This window comes from Neofelis nebulosa, chromosome 7, assembly GCF_028018385.1.
Source record: "Neofelis nebulosa isolate mNeoNeb1 chromosome 7, mNeoNeb1.pri, whole genome shotgun sequence".
Lineage (NCBI taxonomy): Eukaryota > Metazoa > Chordata > Mammalia > Carnivora > Felidae > Neofelis > Neofelis nebulosa.
In genome coordinates this window covers 3614708-3636717 of record NC_080788.1, presented here as the reverse complement: position 1 = coordinate 3636717, position 22010 = coordinate 3614708, and the positions used below count along the sequence as shown (strand labels likewise).

At 43.2% G+C, this 22010-nt stretch overlaps 1 protein-coding gene across 1 annotated transcript in view; it reads left to right on the top strand.

Moving 5' to 3' along the window:
- Nucleotides 1–22010, top strand: part of ADAMTSL3 (ADAMTS like 3) — a 357244-nt gene that overhangs the window by 86963 nt on the left and 248271 nt on the right. The window contains exon 4 of the mRNA XM_058736402.1: nt 20674–20801. Coding sequence (XP_058592385.1) covers nt 20674–20801 — 128 coding nt within the window. The remainder of the gene's footprint in view (nt 1–20673; nt 20802–22010) is intronic.

Genomic DNA, 22010 nt, shown 5'->3' with positions numbered 1-22010 from the left:
CTTAAATTACGTTTGCTTTGGCAAGAGATGAAATTGAAGAAAACATCAAGTATATGAAAATAACAAAATGAGATGAAAAAGGCTTAAAAGTTCAGACAGGTATGCAAACAAATGATGAAACAGCAGGATTTTGATGGTGCGATAAAGGACAAAATTAGCATTGTGGAAAAAACTGAATCCATGACAGAACATACAGAAATTAAAATGCTCGTTTTTGTTTATGCCTACTCTCATTTCTGTTTTGTTTTGGTTTTTTTTGCTTTATTCCTTTATCATGTTCATATTTTGGGGGTACAGCCCAATTTTTGGTACATTTCTTTATTTTTAGTACTTTTCTCTCCAGACCATAGTTTGCTTGAATTCATGGTCTCTGATGGTTTTGAAAGTCTTAAGTTCTGTAATTAAAAATCCCCACTGGATAGGGGCGCCTGGGTGGCGCAGTCGGTTAAGCGTCCGACTTCAGCCAGGTCACGATCTCGCGGTCCGTGAGTTCGAGCCCCGCGTCAGGCTCTGGGCTGACGGCTCGGAGCCTGGAGCCTGTTTCCGATTCTGTGTCTCCCTCTGTCTCTGCCCCTCCCCCGTTCATGCTCTGTCTCTCTCTGTCCCAAAAATAAATTAAAAATGTTGAAAAAAAAAAAATTAAAAAAAAAAAAAAAATCCCCACTGGATATTTTTAAGTTAATCACACACATGATTAAGTAAAATAAATGATTGGCTTAATAGCGTAAGGTTGTATCATGCATGCGTGTGTGTGTGTGTGTGTGTGTGTGTGTGTGTGTACATACTGACCTATACACTTTGTTTTCCAAGAAAGTTTTTGGCTTTGCTTTCACATTTGTGACCATATTTCCAACAGTCATTTATACCATTGATGTCTAGCAGAACTTTCTGTAATCATGGAAGTTTTCTGCATTTGCACTAACGCAGTAGCCACACGTGTGCACAGCAAGCACTTGTAATGTGGCTGGTGTATTTCAGGTCCTATTTTGAGGTAGATAAAAATCTCACTTACATGATACAGAGCTCTACAAGTGACCATAGTCCTTTGATTTCTCTATGTGCAACCCACTCAAATTTATACAAGTATCTCCTCCCTTCCCCACAAATTACAGAGACTCTTTGCTCAGATATTCACTGCGAGGGTTTCATAAACACCTCTTCATCCAGCAAGATTCGGCCGGAGTGGCACCTTCTCAGGAAATGCTCCTGACCTCCCACGCTGAGGGTATTTGTCCTTTGAGCGCTCAGTACCTGCTTGAAATCATGTGCTTTCCTTTATCTTGTTACTAGATCAGTCTTCTTTAGGGCAATGACTAAATTAGGCTTGGTGAAGTTTAAGTTTGCTAAACCTGTGGAAACTCTGGCTAACTCTCCGGAAGACTCAATGGACCTGAACGTCAACCATTTAGCAGTGACCTAAACAAGGCCATTGTCATTTAACCAGGGAGACTCTCCTACCATTTTTAGTCAAGGATTTGTGGTTTTGCCATGAACTCGTCCAGTCTTGGGATGTGCAGAATGTTCCGGTTTCTCTCTTTACCCACAGTGACATGCCACGCAGGGGTGGCCCAGAGCTTGCAGGCTGCCAGCCAATCCCAGAAGGAGAGGCATGAGATAAAAACAACATGCTGGCTTCTTTCATTACTTACTTTTGTAGCTGTCAAATAATATTTCTTGTGGGAGTTTGTTTAAAGCCTGTGCCCCTAAAATGTGGTCTGGGTAATATTCTCGATGAGTTGTTGGCACAAAACCTCTGTTTTTCTATGTGAAATGGCTAACCATGGATGGAAGTAAATCACTGAGAAAAGTCAAAAAAGAATTTTTTAAAAACTTGGTATCATTAAACTTGAAAATCTATGCTGCTTTTTTCCTGGGAAAGAAAAGTCCACTGCGGATTGTCAAATATGAATGCTTTGAATATGGTTTGAGGTATGTTGAAATTAAGAGCTTCTTAAGGCTATTTTGTGGTTCTTAATGTAGGGCAAGAAAGTATATAAAGTAACCGACACAAACCTACATTAAAATAGGAAGAAGCATTATACAGACGCAGGGTACCATTTTGTTCCACGGCGGTGAGCGTAGGTAAAACCCTTTGCGCTGTCTCCAGACAGTGCCAAACGTTGACCGGGGCGGGGGACAAAACTGCCCAGTTTGAGAAGCATTGTTCTAGAACATTTGTTGCAATGTGTGGGGCTGGAAGCTAATAATCTGGAGCATCTGACCGCTGGCCTTTGTCCAGCAGCCTTGAGATGCCCTGAGGCAGTTTCCATAAATACCGCTTCCAGGAATGCCAGCCCCCAACACCGGCTTCTTGGCAAGCGTTCACCGGGGAGACCCTGAATTGCCTTGGGTTTCGAAGCCACAGCGGGGTGACTTCTTTGGATGCAGGTTGGACTTGCTCATTTATCAGAATAATTGACATGTAAAAAAAAAAAATGTTATGACTGCTCTTTAAAAAAAGTCCAAGTCCAGCAGTACAGAAAACTGCAAAGAAAGCTACAAATCACCCCTATCCCACTTTCTAGAAATAACTAGCGTTTGCATTTGGCAAATAGCGTTTCTGGACATTTTCAACACATTACACAAGGAAGACTTTGCATGGGATCAAGAAATTGACATAAATCTATGAAAATGCTATCCCAGGATGTATGCCATTTTAAGTTAGAAATATTTAATTTCTGTGAATTTAGTAGATGATAAGGAAATTAAGGACTTGATAACCTCGGGATAAATGCTTCACAGGAGAATAAATCATTTCCTCAGGGATGTCCCTAAGAATGAGATTATGAAAAACACAAGGAATTTGTGGCGAAATTTCAGACGATATTTACTTGACTTCCTTACGACTTTCCTCCATTCACCACCCCCCCCAGTTTTTGTTATATTTTTACTCATTTAATATGTTCCGTCCTACAACCTTCATGGCTCCTGATGCTGATCCATGGTTCCATAATGATGTGGATTAAAGACTCACTGTCGTTCCTTTTGTACAACTTGTACAATCCCGTTCTTGACAATTTTGAATCCTCTCCTGCTTGACTAGACTTCTTCATCAACTTTTTAAAGAAGGGCTCCGTTTTCTGAATTTTTTGCTTTCATCATTTGAAAATGGTAGTGTTGCTTTTCTTCTTTCTATTTCATTCGGTTTTCCATTTCATGTGGTAAAACACACGTGACATAAAAGTCACCGTCTTAACCGTTTGTAAGCGTGGTGTGCACTGATGTTAAGTACATTCACACTGTTGTACCAACACCCTCACCGTCCATCTCCAGAGCTTTCTTCATCTCATGAAACTAAAAGTCTATACGTGTTAGACAACAATCCCCCATTCCTTCCTCCCCCCAGACCCTGCCAACCACTATTCCACTTCCTGTCCCAGTGAATTGTCTATTCTAGGTACTTCGTAAGTGGAATCATACACTGTTTTTGTCCTTTTTTTTTTTTTTTTTTTTTTTTCTGGTCTGGCGTCTTTCACTAAATATCATGATCTTCATGGTTTATCCGTGTGGTAGCATGTGCCAGAACTTCATTCATTTTTCAGGCTGAATAATATCGCATTGTTTGGATATATCACACTTTATTTATCCGGTCATCTGTCCCTGGACATTTGGGTTGTCTCTGTCTTCTGGCTATTTTGAATAAATGCCGCAGTGGACATGGGAGTACAAATATCTATTTGAGTCCCTGCTTTCAGTTCTTTTGGCTATATACCCAGAAATAGAATTGTTGGATGACACAGGAATTGTATTTCATTTTTTGAGAAACCACCAGACTGTTTTCCACAGGAGCTGCACCATTTTACATTCCCACCAGCAAAGTACAAGGCTTCTCATTTTTCCACATCCTCTTCAAAACTTTTTGTTTTGTTTTGTTTTTTTCTGGTTTTGTAAAAAAAAAAAAATGAACAGTCATCCTGTGGGTCTGAGGGTGGTATCTCATTTTGGTTTTCCTTCACGATTCCCTAATGATTAGTGATGTTGAACATCTTTTCATGTGCTTACTGGCCATCTGTATGTCTTCTCTGGAAAAGTGTCTATTCATGTCCTTTACCCAGTTTTTAATTGGGTGTTTATTTTTTGGTTGTTGAGTTGTTCTCCATATATTCTGGATGTCAGTCCTGTATATGATATATAACTTGTAAAGATTTCCTCCCTTTCTATGGATTATCTTTTTACTGTTAATTGTGTCTGTGGGTGCATAAAAATTTTAAATTTTGATAAAGTGCCATTATTCTTGAATAGGTCTTGACTGAGTACAATGTATTCTTGGATGGTACTATTTATATTTATTTATTTGTTTTTTAGAATTTTGTACGTATTACTTCTGTGTCTTCTGCCATTAAATGTTGCTGTGGAGGGGCACCTGCTGGGTGGCTCAGTCAGTTAAGCGTCTGACTTCAGCTCAGATTGTGATCTCACAGTCCGTGAGTTGGGCTCTGTGCTGACAGCTCGGAGCCTGGAGCCTGCTTCGGATTCTGTGTCTCCCTCTCTCTCTGCTCCTTCCCCACTTGAACTTTGTCGCTCGCTCTCTTTCAAAAATAAATAAACATTAAAAATGGTTTTTTAAATGTTGCTGTGGAGAAGGCAGACTTTTCCCCTTGCAAGTGACTTGCTTTTGCTGCATGAATATCTCACAATTTCTCCCTATCTACATTCTCCAAGGAGTGCTCCCCACCCCCTTTTTCAATTAGAAAAAAAAAATCTAAAGAAAAAGAAAAATGCAGAGACTAGTATAACAGACTCGCGTACCCACCATCCAGAATTAATTAATACTCATGTTTTGTCATATTTGGGTCACAGTAATTTTTTTACTCAGTAGTTTACATGTATGTAGTTTAAGAAATTTATTGGGTTGGGTCCTGAGAGGCAGAGCTGAGATGATGAGGATTCATGTCCAAGTGACTTATGGGGGATGTATTTCCAATGGAGCCCAAGAGGAAGTGGGAAAAACGAGACAGGGGAGGGAAAAGGGAAGGAGCACAGCAGAGGTAGGATTTCAGGTGGAGTTCCAGCCTCTGCCTCGTCTTGCAGGGAGCTCTGGAGACCAGTCTGCCGAGTTGGTCTTATCTCAAGGCAAGGGAGCTGGGCCTGCCTCTAAATTTTGAAATATACTAGTATACAGATAACACCCCCCACCCTCTTGTTTTAGTACACAGCCTACAAGACACTCATTTTAGACCCAAGAGCACCTGCAGATTGAAAGTGAAGAGACGGAGAATTATCTATCATGCTGATGGACATCAAAAGAAAGCCAGCATAGCCATACTTATATCAGACAAACTAGATTTTGAAACAAAGACTGTAACAAGAGATGAACAGGGGCATTGTATCATAATTAAGGGGTATAGCCATCAAGAAGAGCTAACAATTATCAATATTTATGCCCCCAACTTAGAGCACCCAAATATAAATCCGTTAATCACAAACATAAGCAAACTTATTGATAATACCATAATTGTAGGAGACTTTAATACTCCACTTACAGAAATGAACAGATCATCTAAGCAGAAAATCAACAAGGCAACAGTGGCTCTGAATGACATGTTGGACAAGATGGACTTAACAGATATGTTCAGAACATTTCATCCTAAAGCAGCAGAATACACATTCTTCTCGAGTGCACATGGAATGTTCTCCAGAATAGATTTGGAGTCACACATCAGCCCTCAGTGGGTGCAAAACGATTGAGATCATACCGTGCATATTTTCAGATCACAATGCTATGAAACTTGAAATCAACCACAGGAAAAAATTTGGAAAGCCCCCAAATACATGGAGGTTAAAGAAAATCCTACTAAAGAATGAATGGGTTAACCCAGAAATTAAAGAAGAAGAAATAAACGGAAGCAAATGAGAATGAAAACATGCAGTCCAAGCCCTTTGGGATGCAGCAAAGGCAGTCCGAAGAGGAAAAAACATTGCAATTCAGGCCTATCTTAAGAAGCAAGAAAGGTCCCAAATACACAACATAACCTTACACCTGAAGTAGCTAGAAAAGGAGAAGTGCCTTCAGACTCTGTAGTGATGCTCCAAATTTCATTCTTGGAATTGATGTTTAGTGATTTTTCTCTCTTTTTTCTTCAATAGTCTTGCCAAGGAATTTTGTCAATTTTATTAGTCTTTGTAACAAACAGTTTTCAGATTTGTTGATCCTCTTTCTTCTATTTTTGTTTTCTGTCTTGTAATTGCTGTTCTCATCTTTATTATTTTCCTTCTACTTTCCATGAGTTTTATTTGCTGCTGTGTTCCTAATGTCTTGAAATAGTTTGAGATTGTCGATTTGTTCAACTTCCTCCTTTTCAAATATCTATATTTAAAACTAAAATTTCCTACGTTGTCTTCTAGGAGTTTTACGGTTTCAGGTCTCACATTGAGGGTTTTAATCCATTTTGAGTTTATTTTTGTGTTTTGTGTGAGAAAGTGGTTCAGTTTCATTCTTCTGCACGTTGCTGTCCAGTTTTCACAACACAGTTTGTCAAAGACACTGCCTTTCTCCCATTAGATATTCTTTCCTCCTTTGTCAGACATTAATTGACCATAGAGTTGTGCGTTTATTCCTGGGTTCTTGCTTCTTTTCCATTAATCTGTGTCTGTTTTTGTGCTGCTACCATACTGTTCTGATTACTGTAGCTTTGTAATGTATCTTGAAATCTGGGATTGTGACACCTGCAGATTTATTTTTCTTTCTTAACATTGTTTGGCTACTGAGGGTCTTTTGTGGCTCCATACAGACTGTAGTATTATCTGTTCTGGTTCTGTGAAAAATGTTGTTAGAGATGGTGTATACAAACACACACAATGGAATATTACTCAACTGTAAAAATAATTAAATCTTATCATTTGCAAAAACATGGATAGAGCCAGAGGGTATAATGCTAAGTGAAATAAGTCAGTCAGAGAAAGAAAAATACCATATAATATCACTCGTATATGGGACTTAAGAAACAAAACACACAGACAAAGGAAAAAAAGAGACAAGCCAAGAAACAGACTCTTAATTACAGAGAACGAACAGATGGTTACCAGAGGGGAGGTGGGTGGAGGAGTGGCTGAAATAGGCCCTGAGAAATGTGTAGAATTGTTGAAATTCCATAACATTTGTAGTTGAATTGTGTCAGTAGCCTATACTGTTACTGATTTGTCATCTGTTCAGTAAGTTAATAAGAGAGTTGTGTTAAAATCTCCCACCATGATTGTGGATTTTTCTTTTCTTTAAAAAAAAAATATTTTTTTGCATTTATTTATTGTTGAGAGACACAGAGACACAGCATGAGCAGGGGAGGGACAGAGAGAGAGGGAGACACAGAGTCCGAAGCAGGCTCCAGGCTGAGGGGGGGCTCGAACCCGCGAACCGTGAGATCATGACCTGATCCGAAGTCAGATGCTTGACTGACTGAGCCACCCAGGCGCCCCATGGATTTTTCTATTTCGCTTTATAGTTCTGCCAGTTTTTGATTTGTGTATTTTGAAGTTATGCTATTAGGTACTTTTAGAATTTTTTTCCATCCCAGAGAATTCAAACTTCAAACATCATAAAGCATCCCTGTTTGTCTCTTCCTCTTAAAGTTTGACTCTGTCAGGGCACCTGGGTGGCTCAGTTGGTTCGACATCTGACTTCGGCTCAGGTCATGATCTTGTGGTCCTTGAGCTCAAGCCCTGTGTCGGGCTCTGTGCTGACAGCTGAGAGCCTGGAGCCTGCTTTGGATTCTCTGTTTCCCTCTCTCTCTCTCTCTGTCTCTGTCTCTCTCTCTCTCTCTCTCTCTCATTCTCTCTCTCTGCCCCTCCCCCACTCATGCTCTGTCTCTCTCTCAAAGATAAACATTAAAAAAATAAAAATTAAAAAAAATTAAAGGTGACTCTGCTTTGTGTAATTAGACTAAATTTGTTTAGTAGTCTTGTTGGGTCTCCTTTCTCAATATTATTTTCAATCTTTGTGGTCATTATGTTTAAACAATGTGTCTTTTAAAAAAGAATATAAAAGGGGCACTTGGGTGGCTCAGTTGGTTAAGCTTCTGACTTCAGCTCAGGTCATGATCTTGTGGTTCGTGAGTTTGAGCCCCGCATCGGGCTCTGTGCTGACAGCTCAGAGCCTGGATCCTGCTTCAGATTCTGTGTCTCCCTCTCTCTCTGCCCCTCCCCTGTTCGTGCTCTGTCTCTCTCAAAAATATTTAAGCATTAAAAAAATTAAGAAAATATAATTGAATTTTAAATTTCACCCTGATAATCTTTATCTTTTAATTGGTACATTTTATTTGATTTGGATTTAAAGCAATTGCTGATATATTTGCATTTAAATCTTACATTTTGCTCTGAGCTTTTTAAATGTATTCATCGTAGCTATGTTCTCTCTGTTTTGCTTTCTTTGGGATTGATTCAGTATGTGCCCTTAATGTATGTTTTCCCATCTATTAATTTGGAAGTTACCATTCTTTTCTGTTCTTTTAGTGGTAGTGCTAGAGATTAAAACATGTATCCTTGAGTTACCAAAATCAACTGTTAATTTGTCCTTTTATCGTCTTCCTAGATGATACTGACTTTCAGTATATTGACTGTTACCTACCGCTCTTGTGACGCATACACCATTGTTATCACGTAGCCTGATTACATATAAATATTTTAAGCCCCATAAGCCATTATAATTGCTGTTTTGTGTAGTTTCTCTCCATTTAGGTTTACTTACATGTTTGCGTTCCGATTTTGATTCTTCATTTCTTTCTGCATTTCCAGGCTTCCTTTAACCCTAAAATCACCTTTTACTATTTCCTTTAAGACTGGTCTGATACTGATGATTCTGTTTTTGTCTGAAATGCCTTTATTTCATTCACAGAGAATATTTTTTCCTTTCTGGTTGCCATCAGTGGGATGGTGATCCACATTACCTAGCCCACCATGACTGTCCATCAGTCTTTTACAGTTGGCAGCATTAAGTGTTCTTTGCTGGTCAGTCTTACCGGATGTTGTGCTGGACATGCCTCATGATGGTATCTTACTAAATCTTTCTCCATGTAAAGTACATTTGTATTTAGGAGTTTGTTTTTAACAAAAAATAAAACGAAAACAAACCAAAACAAAGCCGTCATAGTATTTGGGCATTTTTATTTATGTATCTTAATATAGTTGGAAAGGAACTGGTTACGGTTCTTTTCTAACTTATCCAGTAGCCATGAAAATTGCACTTATGGTGAGAAACATTACCTAGATGTTTGCATCCACAATCTAGAATTGTGCAGGGGTTGTGATAGAGAGGTGGCCCTGGGTGATTCCTGGGCTTCCTGGGGACCATGGTGTCCCATGTGTTGGTGCCAGCATAGTATCTTCCAAAATATTTGTGTGCACTCTGGGAATTTTTATTTGGGCTGTTAAAATACACTAATATTTTGGGGGCACCTGGGTGGCTCAGTCGGTTAAGCATCCGAATTCAGCTCAGGTCGTGATCTCAGGACTTGTGAGTTCGAGCCCCGTGTCGGGCTCTGTGCTGACAGTTCAGAGCCTGGAGCCTGCTTCTGATCCTGTCTCCCTATCTCTCTGCTCCTCCCCTGTTCACTCTCTCTCTCCCTCAAAAATTAATAAACATTAAAAAAAGTATAAAAAATACATTTATTTTTTATTTTTTACATTTTTTACATTTATTATAAAAAATACATTATTTTATATATATTTTTTAAAAAAAATTTTTTTTTAACGTTTATTTTTGAGACAGAGAGAGACACAGCATGAACAGGGGAGGGTCAGAGAGAGGGAGACACAGAATCTGAAACAGGCTCCAGGCTCCGAGCCGTCAGCCCAGAGCCCGACGCGGGGCTCGAACTCACGGACCGCGAGATCATGACCTGAGCCGAAGTTGGCGGCTTAACCAACTGAGCCACCCAGGCGCCCCTATTTTATATATTTTATATTTTATATATAACTACCCCAGAGACACATCCCTTAGGTGCAAGGGGAGTTCGAGTTTAGACAACAAGCATCATGGGATGACTTCTTACATTCTGCTTCTGTGCACCTTGCTGAACTCACTGTCCAGTGAAGATGAAAAAGTGCCCTTTGTTTTTATTTTAAAGTTATTTGTATCTGTGCTTTTTACTTGTGTTTCTTACTTGTTTCTTACTTTCTTATGTGGTGTTGTTCTGCAGCAAGATTGTAAAGAATCTGACATCAGTTATAAATACACATGCCTATTGATTACCTCCAAACCGACAGTCACTCGTCACCAACAAGCTCCCCATTTGGCCTCCGGGAGCCAGGAAGATAGTGTGAATCCTCATAGGGGCTGGATGAGGTCTGTGCGAATTGGAAGTCATGGGCCCTTTAGAAATCATGTGGCCATATCGTGGCTATTGTAAATAATGTTGCAATAAATATGGATGAATGGATAAAGATGATATGGCATATATATTACAGTGGAATATTTTGTTAAGTTTACTTTGAGAGACGGTGAGCATGAGGAAGGGAGGGTCAGAGAGAGTGGGAGAGAGAGAGAGAGTCAGAAGCAGGCCCCATGCTGTCAGCATGGAGCCTGACGTGAGACTTGATCTCACAAACCGTGAGATCATGACCTGAGCTGAAATCAAGCGTAGGACCCTTAACTGACTGAGCCACTCAGTCACCCATATATTACCGCGGCATATTACTCAGCTATAAAAAAGAATGAAATCGTGCCATTTGCGATGACATGGAGGGAGCTAGTGAAATAAGTCAGTCAGAGAAAGACAGATACATATGATTTCACTCATATGTGGAATTTAAGAAACAAAGGAGCAAAGGGAAAAGAGAGCTAAGGACATACTAAGAAACAGACTCTTAACTACAGAGAACACACTGCTGGTCACCAGAGGGGAGGTGGGTGGGGAGGTGGGTGAAATAGGTGATGGGGATTAAGGAGCCACTTGTAATGAGCAGAGGGTGGTGTATGGAAGGGTCGAATCATTATATTGTACACCTGAAACTGATATCACACTGTATGTTGATTATACTTGGAAAAAAAAAAACCCACGCGCCCATGCTTAGTTCAAATCGTTGCCATGCTGGGATGTGGGTCCTATATTGATTTCTTCTTTTCTTTTTCTGAGAAGTCGGAAGTATAGGTTTTTATGTAAAATCTCCATATTTTTAAACATTAGCCAATGAGTACTTTTTTTTTTTGGTAAGATACTCAATTACAGTTAAATAAATCACATCGCTTCTTGGCCTTTTGGCCAAGATCAAGTGTACAGTTAAATAAATCAGATATGCAGTCAGATTCCTCCTGGGACCACCGGTTCACTCCCTTTATCTTAGCCGTCATCCAGGCACTGCTTATGTTTTATGCACGAGGGCACTGAGAGTCTCACCTCAAGGGTGGGGTTGGAAGGTGGCTGTGAGGCCTGGAGTCGTGCGAGATTCACATGTACCACAAGCCACTTAGTACGGAAGCCCAAGTCGCCCTGGCACCCCTCTCTCCCTGCGGCTGGGCAGCTGATGCGTCCTGTTGATTCAAGCTCCCGAAAGCTTCATGTCTAAGAAAGTCGACCTTACAAGTTCTCATCCCAAGAAAAATACATTTTGTCTCGTCTTCGCACGGTCCTCCCTCACATCCCTACCAGAGCAATTTTGCCAAAGCAACCATTTGCCGAAGTCTCTTCTCTGTTCAAAATCATTCCAGTGAGTCGGGGCACCTGGGCGGCTCGGTCGGTTAAGCATTCGACTCTTGGTTTCGGCTCAGCTCGTGATCTCACGGTTTGTGAGTTGGAGCCCCTGCATCGGGCTCTGTGCTGACAGGGTGGAGCCTGCTTGGGATTCTCTCTCTCCTTCTCTCTCTCTCTCTCTCTCTGCCCCTCCCTTGCTTGCATTCTGTCTCTCAAAATAAATAAAATAAATTTAAAAAAGTATTCCAGTGAGTCAGTAAATTACTGTGCTGGAAAGCCTCCCTCTGCCCTCCATGCCTTCTCTCTGCTGCTGGCCACCATGTGCCACACCCACCCAGGAGGCAGGCCTGTGGGGACCGCATCCATGGTCTCCCTCGCCCTCTGGCTCCTGGCTGGATCTGACCGCCAGTTGGGTGAGGACTGCAGGGGATTAGCAAGAGGGAGGAGAGCCGTGTATCTGTTTCCTCAACTCCCACCTTGTGGGGTTGATGTGGGCTGTAATTCTTTTTTTTTTTTTTTTTAATTTTTTAATGTTTATTTATTTTAGAGAAGAGAGAGGGGAAGACACAGAAGCCGAAGCGGGCTCCAGGCTCCGAGCTGTCAGCACAGAGCCCGACGCGGGGCTCGAACCCATGAACCGTGAGATCATGACCTGAGCTGAAGTCAGTTGTTTAACCGACTGAGCCACCCAGGCGCCCCTTGTGGGCTGTAATTCTTAACCAAGGCCTTAGCTCCTCTCAGGCAGCCTTTAGGCCCAGCGTCCACCCGCCCTCGCCCCATCTTTCACGCAAGGCCCAGGCAGGTGACAAGAATGGCAGCATTCACAGAGCCGGCTCGGTACCGCCCCCCGGGGCGGAGGGGGGTGCTGCAACAGCTCTGGGGTTTCCCGGTGCCCCGTCCACACCTTAGTAAGCAGTGGGTTTTTAGGATGCTCCTCGAGTGAGCCCCATCTGAGAGTGGCCTCGGTGTCCCCGCTGGGACCTGGTCCTCCCACCTAACACAGGGGACTACACTGCTCTACTTGGGGCTGCCTCACTCTCTTGGGTCTGGACGTGCTCAGCGGGGGCTCCTTCGTCTGCACTTGGAGAAGCCTTGGCTGCCCTGATTTGGGAAGTCTTCCTAACATTTGTGGGAGACAGGAGGTCCAACCACCTTCCAAATTAGGAGTTTGGGGCGAGGGTGTGGACGAGGAGGTGGACCCCACAGAACCCGGCCGACTCGGGGGAGGGGCTAGATGAGGTGAGGAGTCCCAGGACGGGGGGTGCGCGGCCTCCCAGGTGCTGGGGCTGGCGGGAACCATCCAGGGAGCAAGGTGCTTCCTCAGAAGCTCTCCTGGACCGCAGTGACCCCAGGCTCAGGGAAGACGGCCCGTCTGGCTCTCCGCTCGCTGGTCTCCCACAGAGAGGGCTGCCAGACGAGGAGGGTCTTTGTGCCGCTTCGGAGTTGGCCACGGGACGCAGATGTGCTTGTGTCTGGGGAACAATGAGAGTTCTGGTGTGCTTGGATCTGGAATGTGGTGTGAGCCCGAGGCGTGGAAAGGGGGCTGGGGAAAGAGGTAGAGTGGGTCGCGGAGAGCCAGGAGATGGAGGACGTGTGTCTCGAGGGATCGGTGAAGGGTTTGAAGAAGGTGGTGAAATCATCAGGGCCACGTTGTTGGAAACGGTCAACCGAACCCCAGAGGTCGTTGACTATCGGGGTCATGAGTTGTGGATATTCAGGAGTCTCCCCGCTCCAATCGTGGTTTCGGTCACTGGAGATCAACCACAGCATCACCCTGAGGGAGAAGATCCTCCTTCTGACCCAACGCCAGAAGGCCAATAGCACCCAAACCGCATCACACGCCCACATCTTTCACCTCCCTTCCTCTCCTCAGGTAGGCATTCTGTCATCTCACATCATCACGAGAAGAGAAGGGGAGCGAGAACAAGAAGATATTTTGCGAGAGGCTGCATTCACGTAACTTTTATTACCGTGTATTGTTACAATCATTGTATTTCATTACGAGTTATTGTTCATTTCTTACTGTGCCTAACTTATAAATTAAATTTCATCATAGGTATGTATGTAGAGGGAAAATATCGTACATCCAGGGTTCAGTACTGTCTGTGGTTTGAGGCATCTACCTGGGGTCTTAAAACGTATCCCCCACGGATGAGGGGGGACTACCGGACACATTTTTCAGTAGAGGGTCCAAAGGGCTGAAAAGGGAGAGGGGAGATACAGGGTTATGGAGCGTTTCTCAATAGTGCCTCGCACACCGCTTTAGATATGTCCGTGTTTAATATATTCTGGTTGAATTGAATTGTTGAGTCTGTGTGACAGCTTGAGTGGCATTTTTATGTCATTTACCTAATTTATGTATTTTAAAGATTTTTGTTGTTAAAGACCTTAAGGTCACATTAACCTGAAAGAATGTATTTACTGTTAACAAAATCTGGGTCATTTGAGATCTCCTTAAATAACCTTTGTGGTCACATTGGAATGAACATTTATTTGATGTCTGGGAAGTAATATCCCAGTGGAACTTACTTTATTTTGGGTTGTTTTTAATACGGAGCTGTTAATATAGCATTTCCAATAAGTGACCTTATATGTGAAATCTGTGTTTAATTACTAACATTTTTGCAAGACTGGTTAGAACTGTACTGTTCATTATAACTCTCAGATTTAAGGACTTGTCAGGAAAATATTTTATGATTTGATTTATGCATGGAGATCCAAGAAAGGCAAGGAGTCCTCGAGTCTTTATGAGATTGTGAACACACTTATTCCTGCAATACTCTTGGCTTTTACCAGTCCTATTATATAATGAGTAAACAATATCTCTTTTGAATTTTTCATCCAAAAATATTCCCCAGCTATAGCTTCACGTAGGAAAATATGATTTCCTAAGAGATCTCTAAGCCTGATAGTTTTAACCAGACAGCACAAGGCACAGTTTACTTCTCTGGATGCGTTTCTAAAGGTTTCCTTTTAGTGGTTCCCCCCCCCCCCACCTTAAAAAAAAAAGAACTTTTATTGGGTGTTTTATTGCATAAACTGTACATGTTCACTGTATAAAATGGGGAAATATAGATGAGCAGAAGGAAAAAAATCGGCAAGCATTGTAATTCTATCACAGTTCCAAAATAGAGATGAAATTAAGACCACACTTGCAATCATGTTGCAAGACAGAGGTGGAAGGGGTGCTTGGAACAGCAGAATTGGTGCATCCTTGGAAAGCTCATGTCCCTAACGGGGTAACATTGCTTCTGTGTCAGTCTCCTCGCTCTTGGCTCCTGCGTCTGTCGCTGTCGAAGCCCGACGGCTGATTCTGCATCACCGCGTCCCTCCAGGGTCTGTCACCTGCTGCCTGGCTGCCCTGTGACCCGTCCAGGCTGGTCCTCTGGGGACACCATGTCTCGAACATCAGAAGCCTTCCATCTCTGTTTGTGTGTGGGAAATTAACACACGTGTCTGGGTCGTGAGCATCAGTTAAGAATGTGTGTCGCTCGTGAAATAACCTAGGTACGATCAAATACGAGAAACAGAAGCACAGTTCTGCTCAAAACACAGCGGAAAAAAGAGAGTCTGCGCTGAAATAGCAGGGGGGCTCTGTGGTCAGGTGGGGCCACAGCAGCAGGTCCGCCGCAGGGGAGTGCTGTGGTCAGGAGGGCCACCGCAGCAGGTGCTCTCACTGCGAGTGACGGTAGGGCGGCTGCTGGATTCATTGGGTTCCTGGTCACAAACGCAGCGGGGCATCCGTGAAGAACACGCAGGCTTGCCAGGGTCAAACAGAAGGGGGTTCCCCCTGGGCTGCCCCGCGACACCCGACATGTGGTTCTCCAGGCCACAGTTGCTCACCTGTCAGAGGGGGCTGGTAGTACCCCCCTGGAGGGTTTGTGAGAAGGTTCCAAGGACTGCAGGGAAAGCGCAGACAAGCAGTACTTTCTGGGGGTGGAAAACCTATAGGTGGGGTTCAGGTAATGGCTTGTAGTGTACTCACAACATGGGCTTTAGGTAAGTAGGCAAGACAGCGTACGGAGATGTGGGGGGAGAGGCTGCCTCTTCGGGGTGACCGTCAGGCCAAACATGGAGCTGCTCTCCAGCAGTCAGATTTTACCGTCACTGCGTCTCAGAGCTGGGGCTGACAAATGCCCCTTCTCTCGGCCCAGGGACATGGGCCCCACCTGATCTAGGTCCCCTGATGGCAGGTTTCTTCCCTCCCCTCCCCTTCTTCCGCCTCCTAATATTTGATCATGGCGATTGGTATTATTTCGTATTTTCACTGTAACATTAAACTGTGTTCACAGATTCCAAGGCTGATTAGTTTGGCCGCTTACTTGGCATTATGGTCTGCTTACTGTTTAAAAAAAAAAAGGCAGAAATATGCATTAGCGGAATTCTGTAAGATTAGGAAGCTATGGCCAGCACATTTATCGGGGACTTGGGCGGAACATGGAAGCTGCGAAGCTGAGCGAAATGGCTCAGAGACGGGTGACAGGATCAGGATTCCAACAGATCTCAACAGGCCGGTGTTCTGGGCCAAAAGCAACAAGAGGAAATTCAGCAGTGATTAATGTTAAGGCTTGCAGGAGTAAAAACGGGGGAGAGCTGGCCCTGCTGTGGCTGCTTTGAAAGAGATGTGCTTTTGCAGGATAACAGCTTACGCGTATCAAGACATTCACTTATTACGTTTATTGAGATGATGTGTGGTTCGTTATACGTGTGTTATTTTATTTAAATCTTGCTGGGGTGAAGGTTATCATCTCCGTTTTATAGATGAGTTTTACAAGGGTTAAGAAAAAGGGGCGCCTGGGTGGCGCAGTCGGTTAAGCGTCCGACTTCAGCCAGGTCACGATCTCGCAGTCCGTGAGTTCGAGCCCCGCGTCAGGCTCTGGGCTGATGGCTCGGAGCCTGGAGCCTGTTTCCGATTCTGTGTCTCCCTCTCTCTCTCTGCCCCTCCCCCGTTCATGCTCTGTCTCTCTCTGTCCCAAAAATAAATAAAAAACGTTGAAAAAAAAAATTAAAAAAAAAAAAAAAAGAAACAGGTCCAAGATTGCACAGCTCTTAACCATTATGTGATACGGCCTCTTTAATGAGATCCAAGAAGTGGTGTGACTGAAGAAGGAAGGAAGGAGGGAGGTAAGGAAGGAAGAAAGGAATGAAGGAATGAAGGGAGAGAAGGAAGGAAAAAGAAGGAAAGAGGAGGGAAGGAAGGAAGAAGAAAGAAGAAAGGAAGGAAGGAATGAAGGGAGGGAAGGAAGGAAAAAGAAGGAAAGAGGAGGGAAGAAATGAAGGAACAGGGGAGGGAAGGAAGGAAGGAAGGAAGGAAGGAAGGAAGGAAGGAAGGAAGGAAGGAACTCAGATTTTACTGGAAGAAAGCTGGAGAGTGGGGCAGTGCTTGGTCTGTGTTATTTTCAGATACAGTGCTGTATTCTGGACTCTGCATTTTAAGACTGAAAATGTACAAATGTTAAGTGTGTGCGGAGAAAATATCAACGGAAGAGCTGGGGTGGTTGAAGGCACGCGATGGCTTGAGAACACTTGGGGAGGGCTGTTGTGTGGAGGTGGGTGGGGGCCTGCTGTCCCCTGCTCTGGGAGGCCATGGGGTCCAGGAAAGAGGTTCAGTGTTGCTGTGAGGACGAACACATGGATGTAAATGTCCAGGAAGGACCCAGGTGGCCTGTGTCCTGCCACAACAGGGCTTTTTTCCGAACGTTTGTGCTGTCTTCATGCTCCCAGCATCAGGGGGGAGCGGTGGGGTCCAGGTAGAAATAGGGATGCTCTTGCTGCTGTCTGGGTCAGGACGAGTACGTGAACAGGGAAGACTGGCCAGCCAGCTGGGCGCTGGGGTTTCAGAGCAAAATCCCAACTTCATCTTCACGGTCAAGGACAGGAGAAAAACTCAAGGACCCCTCTTGACATGTGATTTTCTATTTTCTTAGGGGGAAAATCTCTTACCCGACGAGAGAAACCAAATGCCTGCATTTATAACATGTCTATTTTAGTTATTCTAGAATCCAGATTTTTTTTTTTTCTTGTAAGTAAAGGTGGAGAAGTTATGGAAACAAACTGGACTCTAACTATAAACCGAACAGATGGGATGGTGGGAATAAAAACAAATTAAAACAATATTGCAAAGAACTCTCAACTTTCATTTAAAAATATATATGATGATGTTTTTCAACTTTTCACATTCAACCTATCGGTAGATCGAGTGACAAAATGAAAAATCAATTTCAGCTGTGTGTATTTTAAACGCTTGCCTAAACGGTTTGGACTCACCAACCTAAACGTCCAGATGAATGCATTAAACCGACTGTGTTTTTTATGAATTAAAACTTTATTTTATGTTATGTTACAGACAGGACACAGCTCCATTTGGTGACGTTTAGTGTAGAAAATTGAACTGAACAGTGATCTAATTAGAACAGTAAATAGTGTGGGTTTAATTAGCCCTTATTCGTGATGACAGGTTTGATCAGTTGCCAGATATATATCCTTTCCTTTCACTTGACTGTTCCTGAAATATTGCCTCTAGTAGGGCTTCTTGCTGTGCTATAAATAGGTAGCTTGGCAGGAAGCCATGAAATCCACTGACTGGTGAGTCTTGGGTGGAAGTTATTGGGAACCCCTCCCCCCACCTTGCTTCATTATTTCATTTCAGTTTTGAAAGTCCTTTCTACAGATCCCCCTCTTAATTTAAAAAAAATGTTTTTTCTGGTTGGATGAGGTCATGTGGCCTAAGGGCTTGAGGAAGCCTGGGCAGTGTCTCGTTCAGCTGGACGCTGTGGTTTATTAGCATTAGGGTTGCCTTCATAAGTGTTCATTGACTGTGACTTAGGGCTTCCCTGTTAAATTCCCCCTGACTTGAACTTTTCTGCCTGTCAGCAGGATGTGTTCTTTGTTCGTTGGACTGCCTGCATTTAATTCAAGTTTGAAAGCGTTTGTTTTAAAAAAATTTTTTTTGTTTTTTGTTTTTTTGTTTGCAAGATGCAGAGAAATAAGAACAAAAGAGGATAAAATCCTCCAGAGTCCTTGATCTCGGAAGTAGTCACGGCGAACATTTTAATTAACTCACTTCTTTCTCAATGCAGGTACCTGGTTACCTGTATGAAGAGTGACAGAGACTTATGCTGTGCTCTGAGGATTATCTTTTACCCCCTCCATTAAAAAAAAATTTTTTTTTAAAAGGTATTTAAAAAAAAATGGCAAGTTCAGATACAGCTAGTATCCGTTATAACACTACGTGGCTTCATCAGATGTAAGGTTTCGTCATATTGGCTTCAGATCTTTTATGAGGGTGTAGGGGATAGGAGACATTCAGTCGGCATCCCTTCTGTGTCTTCCGTGAACAGCATTGGCTCCTAGCCCCACATTCTCCATTCTCAGAGGCAGGTGACTGTCTTTCTTGCAGCCCGTATGCTTGTACTTTATGCATTTTGTGGGCGTGCTCATATACATGCACCTTTATCTGAAGGTGAAGACATAGGAAAGGCCTTGTGTGTTCGCATTTTAGTGTGATTAAATCTTCCTACCTTTTCCTTTGTGGTTTCTACTTTTGTTGACCTATCTGGGATGGTCTTGCCTACGTCAAGTCTATACGACTGTTAATCTATAATATTTCTAGTATTTTATAGCCTGAGTGTTTTTAATAAAAATTTCTCATATATCTGGAAGTCATTTTTGGGTATTTTGTGAATGAGTCATCTATGGTTTTTGTTTTGTTTTTAAATACCTTCACATTGACGTGTGGTCCCATCCTATGTCCTTATACTTGAGTCTGCTTCTGGACTCCCTCACCCCCCCCCCAACCCTTTTTTTAATTTAATAGATTTCAAATGCTTATTACTCTGCCAGTTCTCTACTCTTAATTGAGGCAATTTCCCTCCAATTTCCCTTCTTTTACAGTTTTTGTCTTGGCTCGTATAGACATTTATTCCACTAGATGAACTTTGGAATCATTTTGGTGGGTTCCAAGAAAGTTCTCTTGGGGATTTTGATTGGAGTTGTTATACATTTATAGATTAATTTGGAGAGAATTAACATTTCACAGTACCAAGTTTATCCATTTAGGACTATGAAACATTTCTCCGCTTATTCTGTGGAGCCTACCGTAGGCCCTTTAGTAAAGTTTTGTAACTTTATGTAAGCATTGCACATCATTTCTTTTCACAGCTACATTTACGTATGTCTATATATTTTTAACTTCTAACTCTCCTCTTTTCTCCAGAGTATCCCAATGTAAGTCAATGATGGCAATTCCAGAAGACTAATTAAACCAAAATGTATTCATAATGGGCCCTCTTCTGTTTTCTTGGATCCCCAAGGCTTTGTTTACTTTGTTTTCTTGGGATGGAGCCCTTTTCAGGAGAGAGAGTCCACAAATCCTTGTGCAGAATCATTTCCTTGGAGCTGGTGCCCGTCTGTCTGATGGTAGGCAAGTCAGAATTTCAGTGGTGAGAAAGTGTTAGGTGCAAGGTGTGACCCTGCTATGTAGGTTATAAAACATGATTTAATCTATTTAAATTTTGGAATGATAAAATTTCAGGCTTAAAACTGAGCTTAGAGGGGCACCTGGGTAGCTCAGTTGGTGGAGCATCCGACCCTTGATGACAGCTCAGGTCGTGATCCCACGGTCATGGGATTGAGCCCTGAATCAGGCTCTGTACTGAGTGTGGAGGCTGCTTGAGATTCTCTCTCTCTCCCTCTCTCTGCCCCTGCCCTGCTCATGCGTGCATGTGTGTGCACACTTTCTCTCTCTCTCTAAAAATAAACAAACATTAAAAAAAATAAAACTGAGCTTAGAAGCTGCCTGGACAAAACCTTCATAAGGTGGAAAAATACTCACATGCCACTAGTTTCCACATAAAACTATCGTGTGTGTGTGTGTGTGTGTGTGTGTGTGTGTGTGTGTGTGTTAATGGAGTCATTTCAAGGCAAAGCATCTTTAGGCAACTTTGGTCTCTGTGAACAGCTTAGAATAAGACTCTGGGAAAACTGGGGAAGCTTTGGAATATTTCTAGCATATTTGTCTACAGTGTATCGTGTTTTCTTTTTCACGTTCTAGACCTCAAGAAATGCTCGGGCCGAGGAAGACAAAGACACCAACTGGGATGCTTGGGGCAGCTGGAGTGACTGCTCCCGGACTTGTGGGGGAGGGGCATCATACTCTCTGCGGAGGTGTCTGACGGGGAGGTAAGTGGGGGCTGGTTGTGGGATGTCAGGGTCTTTGAAGGGTGGGGCTGGTGAGACAGCTCGGCTTCCGGCCTCGGAAGGTACTGTGATGGTGATGTGACATCTGCTGTGTGTAAATATGAGTTATCCTCAAGTTACCGTAGTTAAATAGTAATGGTCCCATTTTCACGAGTGTGGCCATAGTCCATCCACGTGAGACCCCCCCAGCTCAAAGGAGCCTGGGACACTAAACACTTTAAGCTTTGCAGGAGGGAAGGCCTAGCGTGTTAAGTTACTGGCCCCACATTGTCAAGATTAGGGATAATGGCTCGAGTCTTTTGGGTGCCGCCCTTGAGTTATTTCACTTTTAATTCATTTCTTGTTCACTTTCTCTGAGCATCCCATCCATTAAAAAGGTAAAGCGAGTTCTGTTTTCACACTGTAGGTATGTTTATATTAAATAACGTGTTAAAATATAAAATTGGCTTCTTAAAAAAAAACACATTAAGTTTGTAAGAAGCCCATAGTCATCACTGCGTCTGAGACAATTTGAGGTAACCCTTCATAGGGCAGTTTAAGTGCCAGCCAAGAATTCACCTCGGCTCTCAGAGAAGACAGAGCCCCAGGTTGATGGAACCTGATGTCCTGGTCCTAGACCAAAGGAAGGCTCCAGGATTATGGCAGCCATCGTCAGATTTGGGATATTGTCAGGCAGAAGGGTAACTTGACGTTCCCTGAATAGTGTCAAGGTGTAGATCAGAAATGCAGGGAGAGCATACTGTGTCTGGCTCAAGCGGGGTTTCGTTGATGTTGCTGTTTTATGGGATATTTAAGAGTGACCACATACGTCCTGCAGTTTTCTTGAGACAGTGCACAGTGGGGCAACTGGGAGATTGTGATGTGGCCTTGGAGAAGGAGGATGCTTAGTCCACTGTTGGACAGCAGGGGATGGCTGTTGGAGGCACTGTCGGTGTCACTGCCCCCAGGCTGAGTTCCCGCTCAGAGCATTGACCCTAAGTGCGTGGTTGCAGAACTGAAATCTAGGGATTAGTCTTGCACAGACAGATTGGCGTACCTACACCCCCTGTGCTGTTGACGTGGGGAGGAAACGAAGGCTCTGTTACTCTGAGTGCGTCGTGCACTGTGCAGGGATGGCAGGGTATGTGCTGTATTGGCGTGTGTTGATCCTGGTGAGGTCTGCAGTAGGAGGGCCGTATGCCTGTGGGCAGG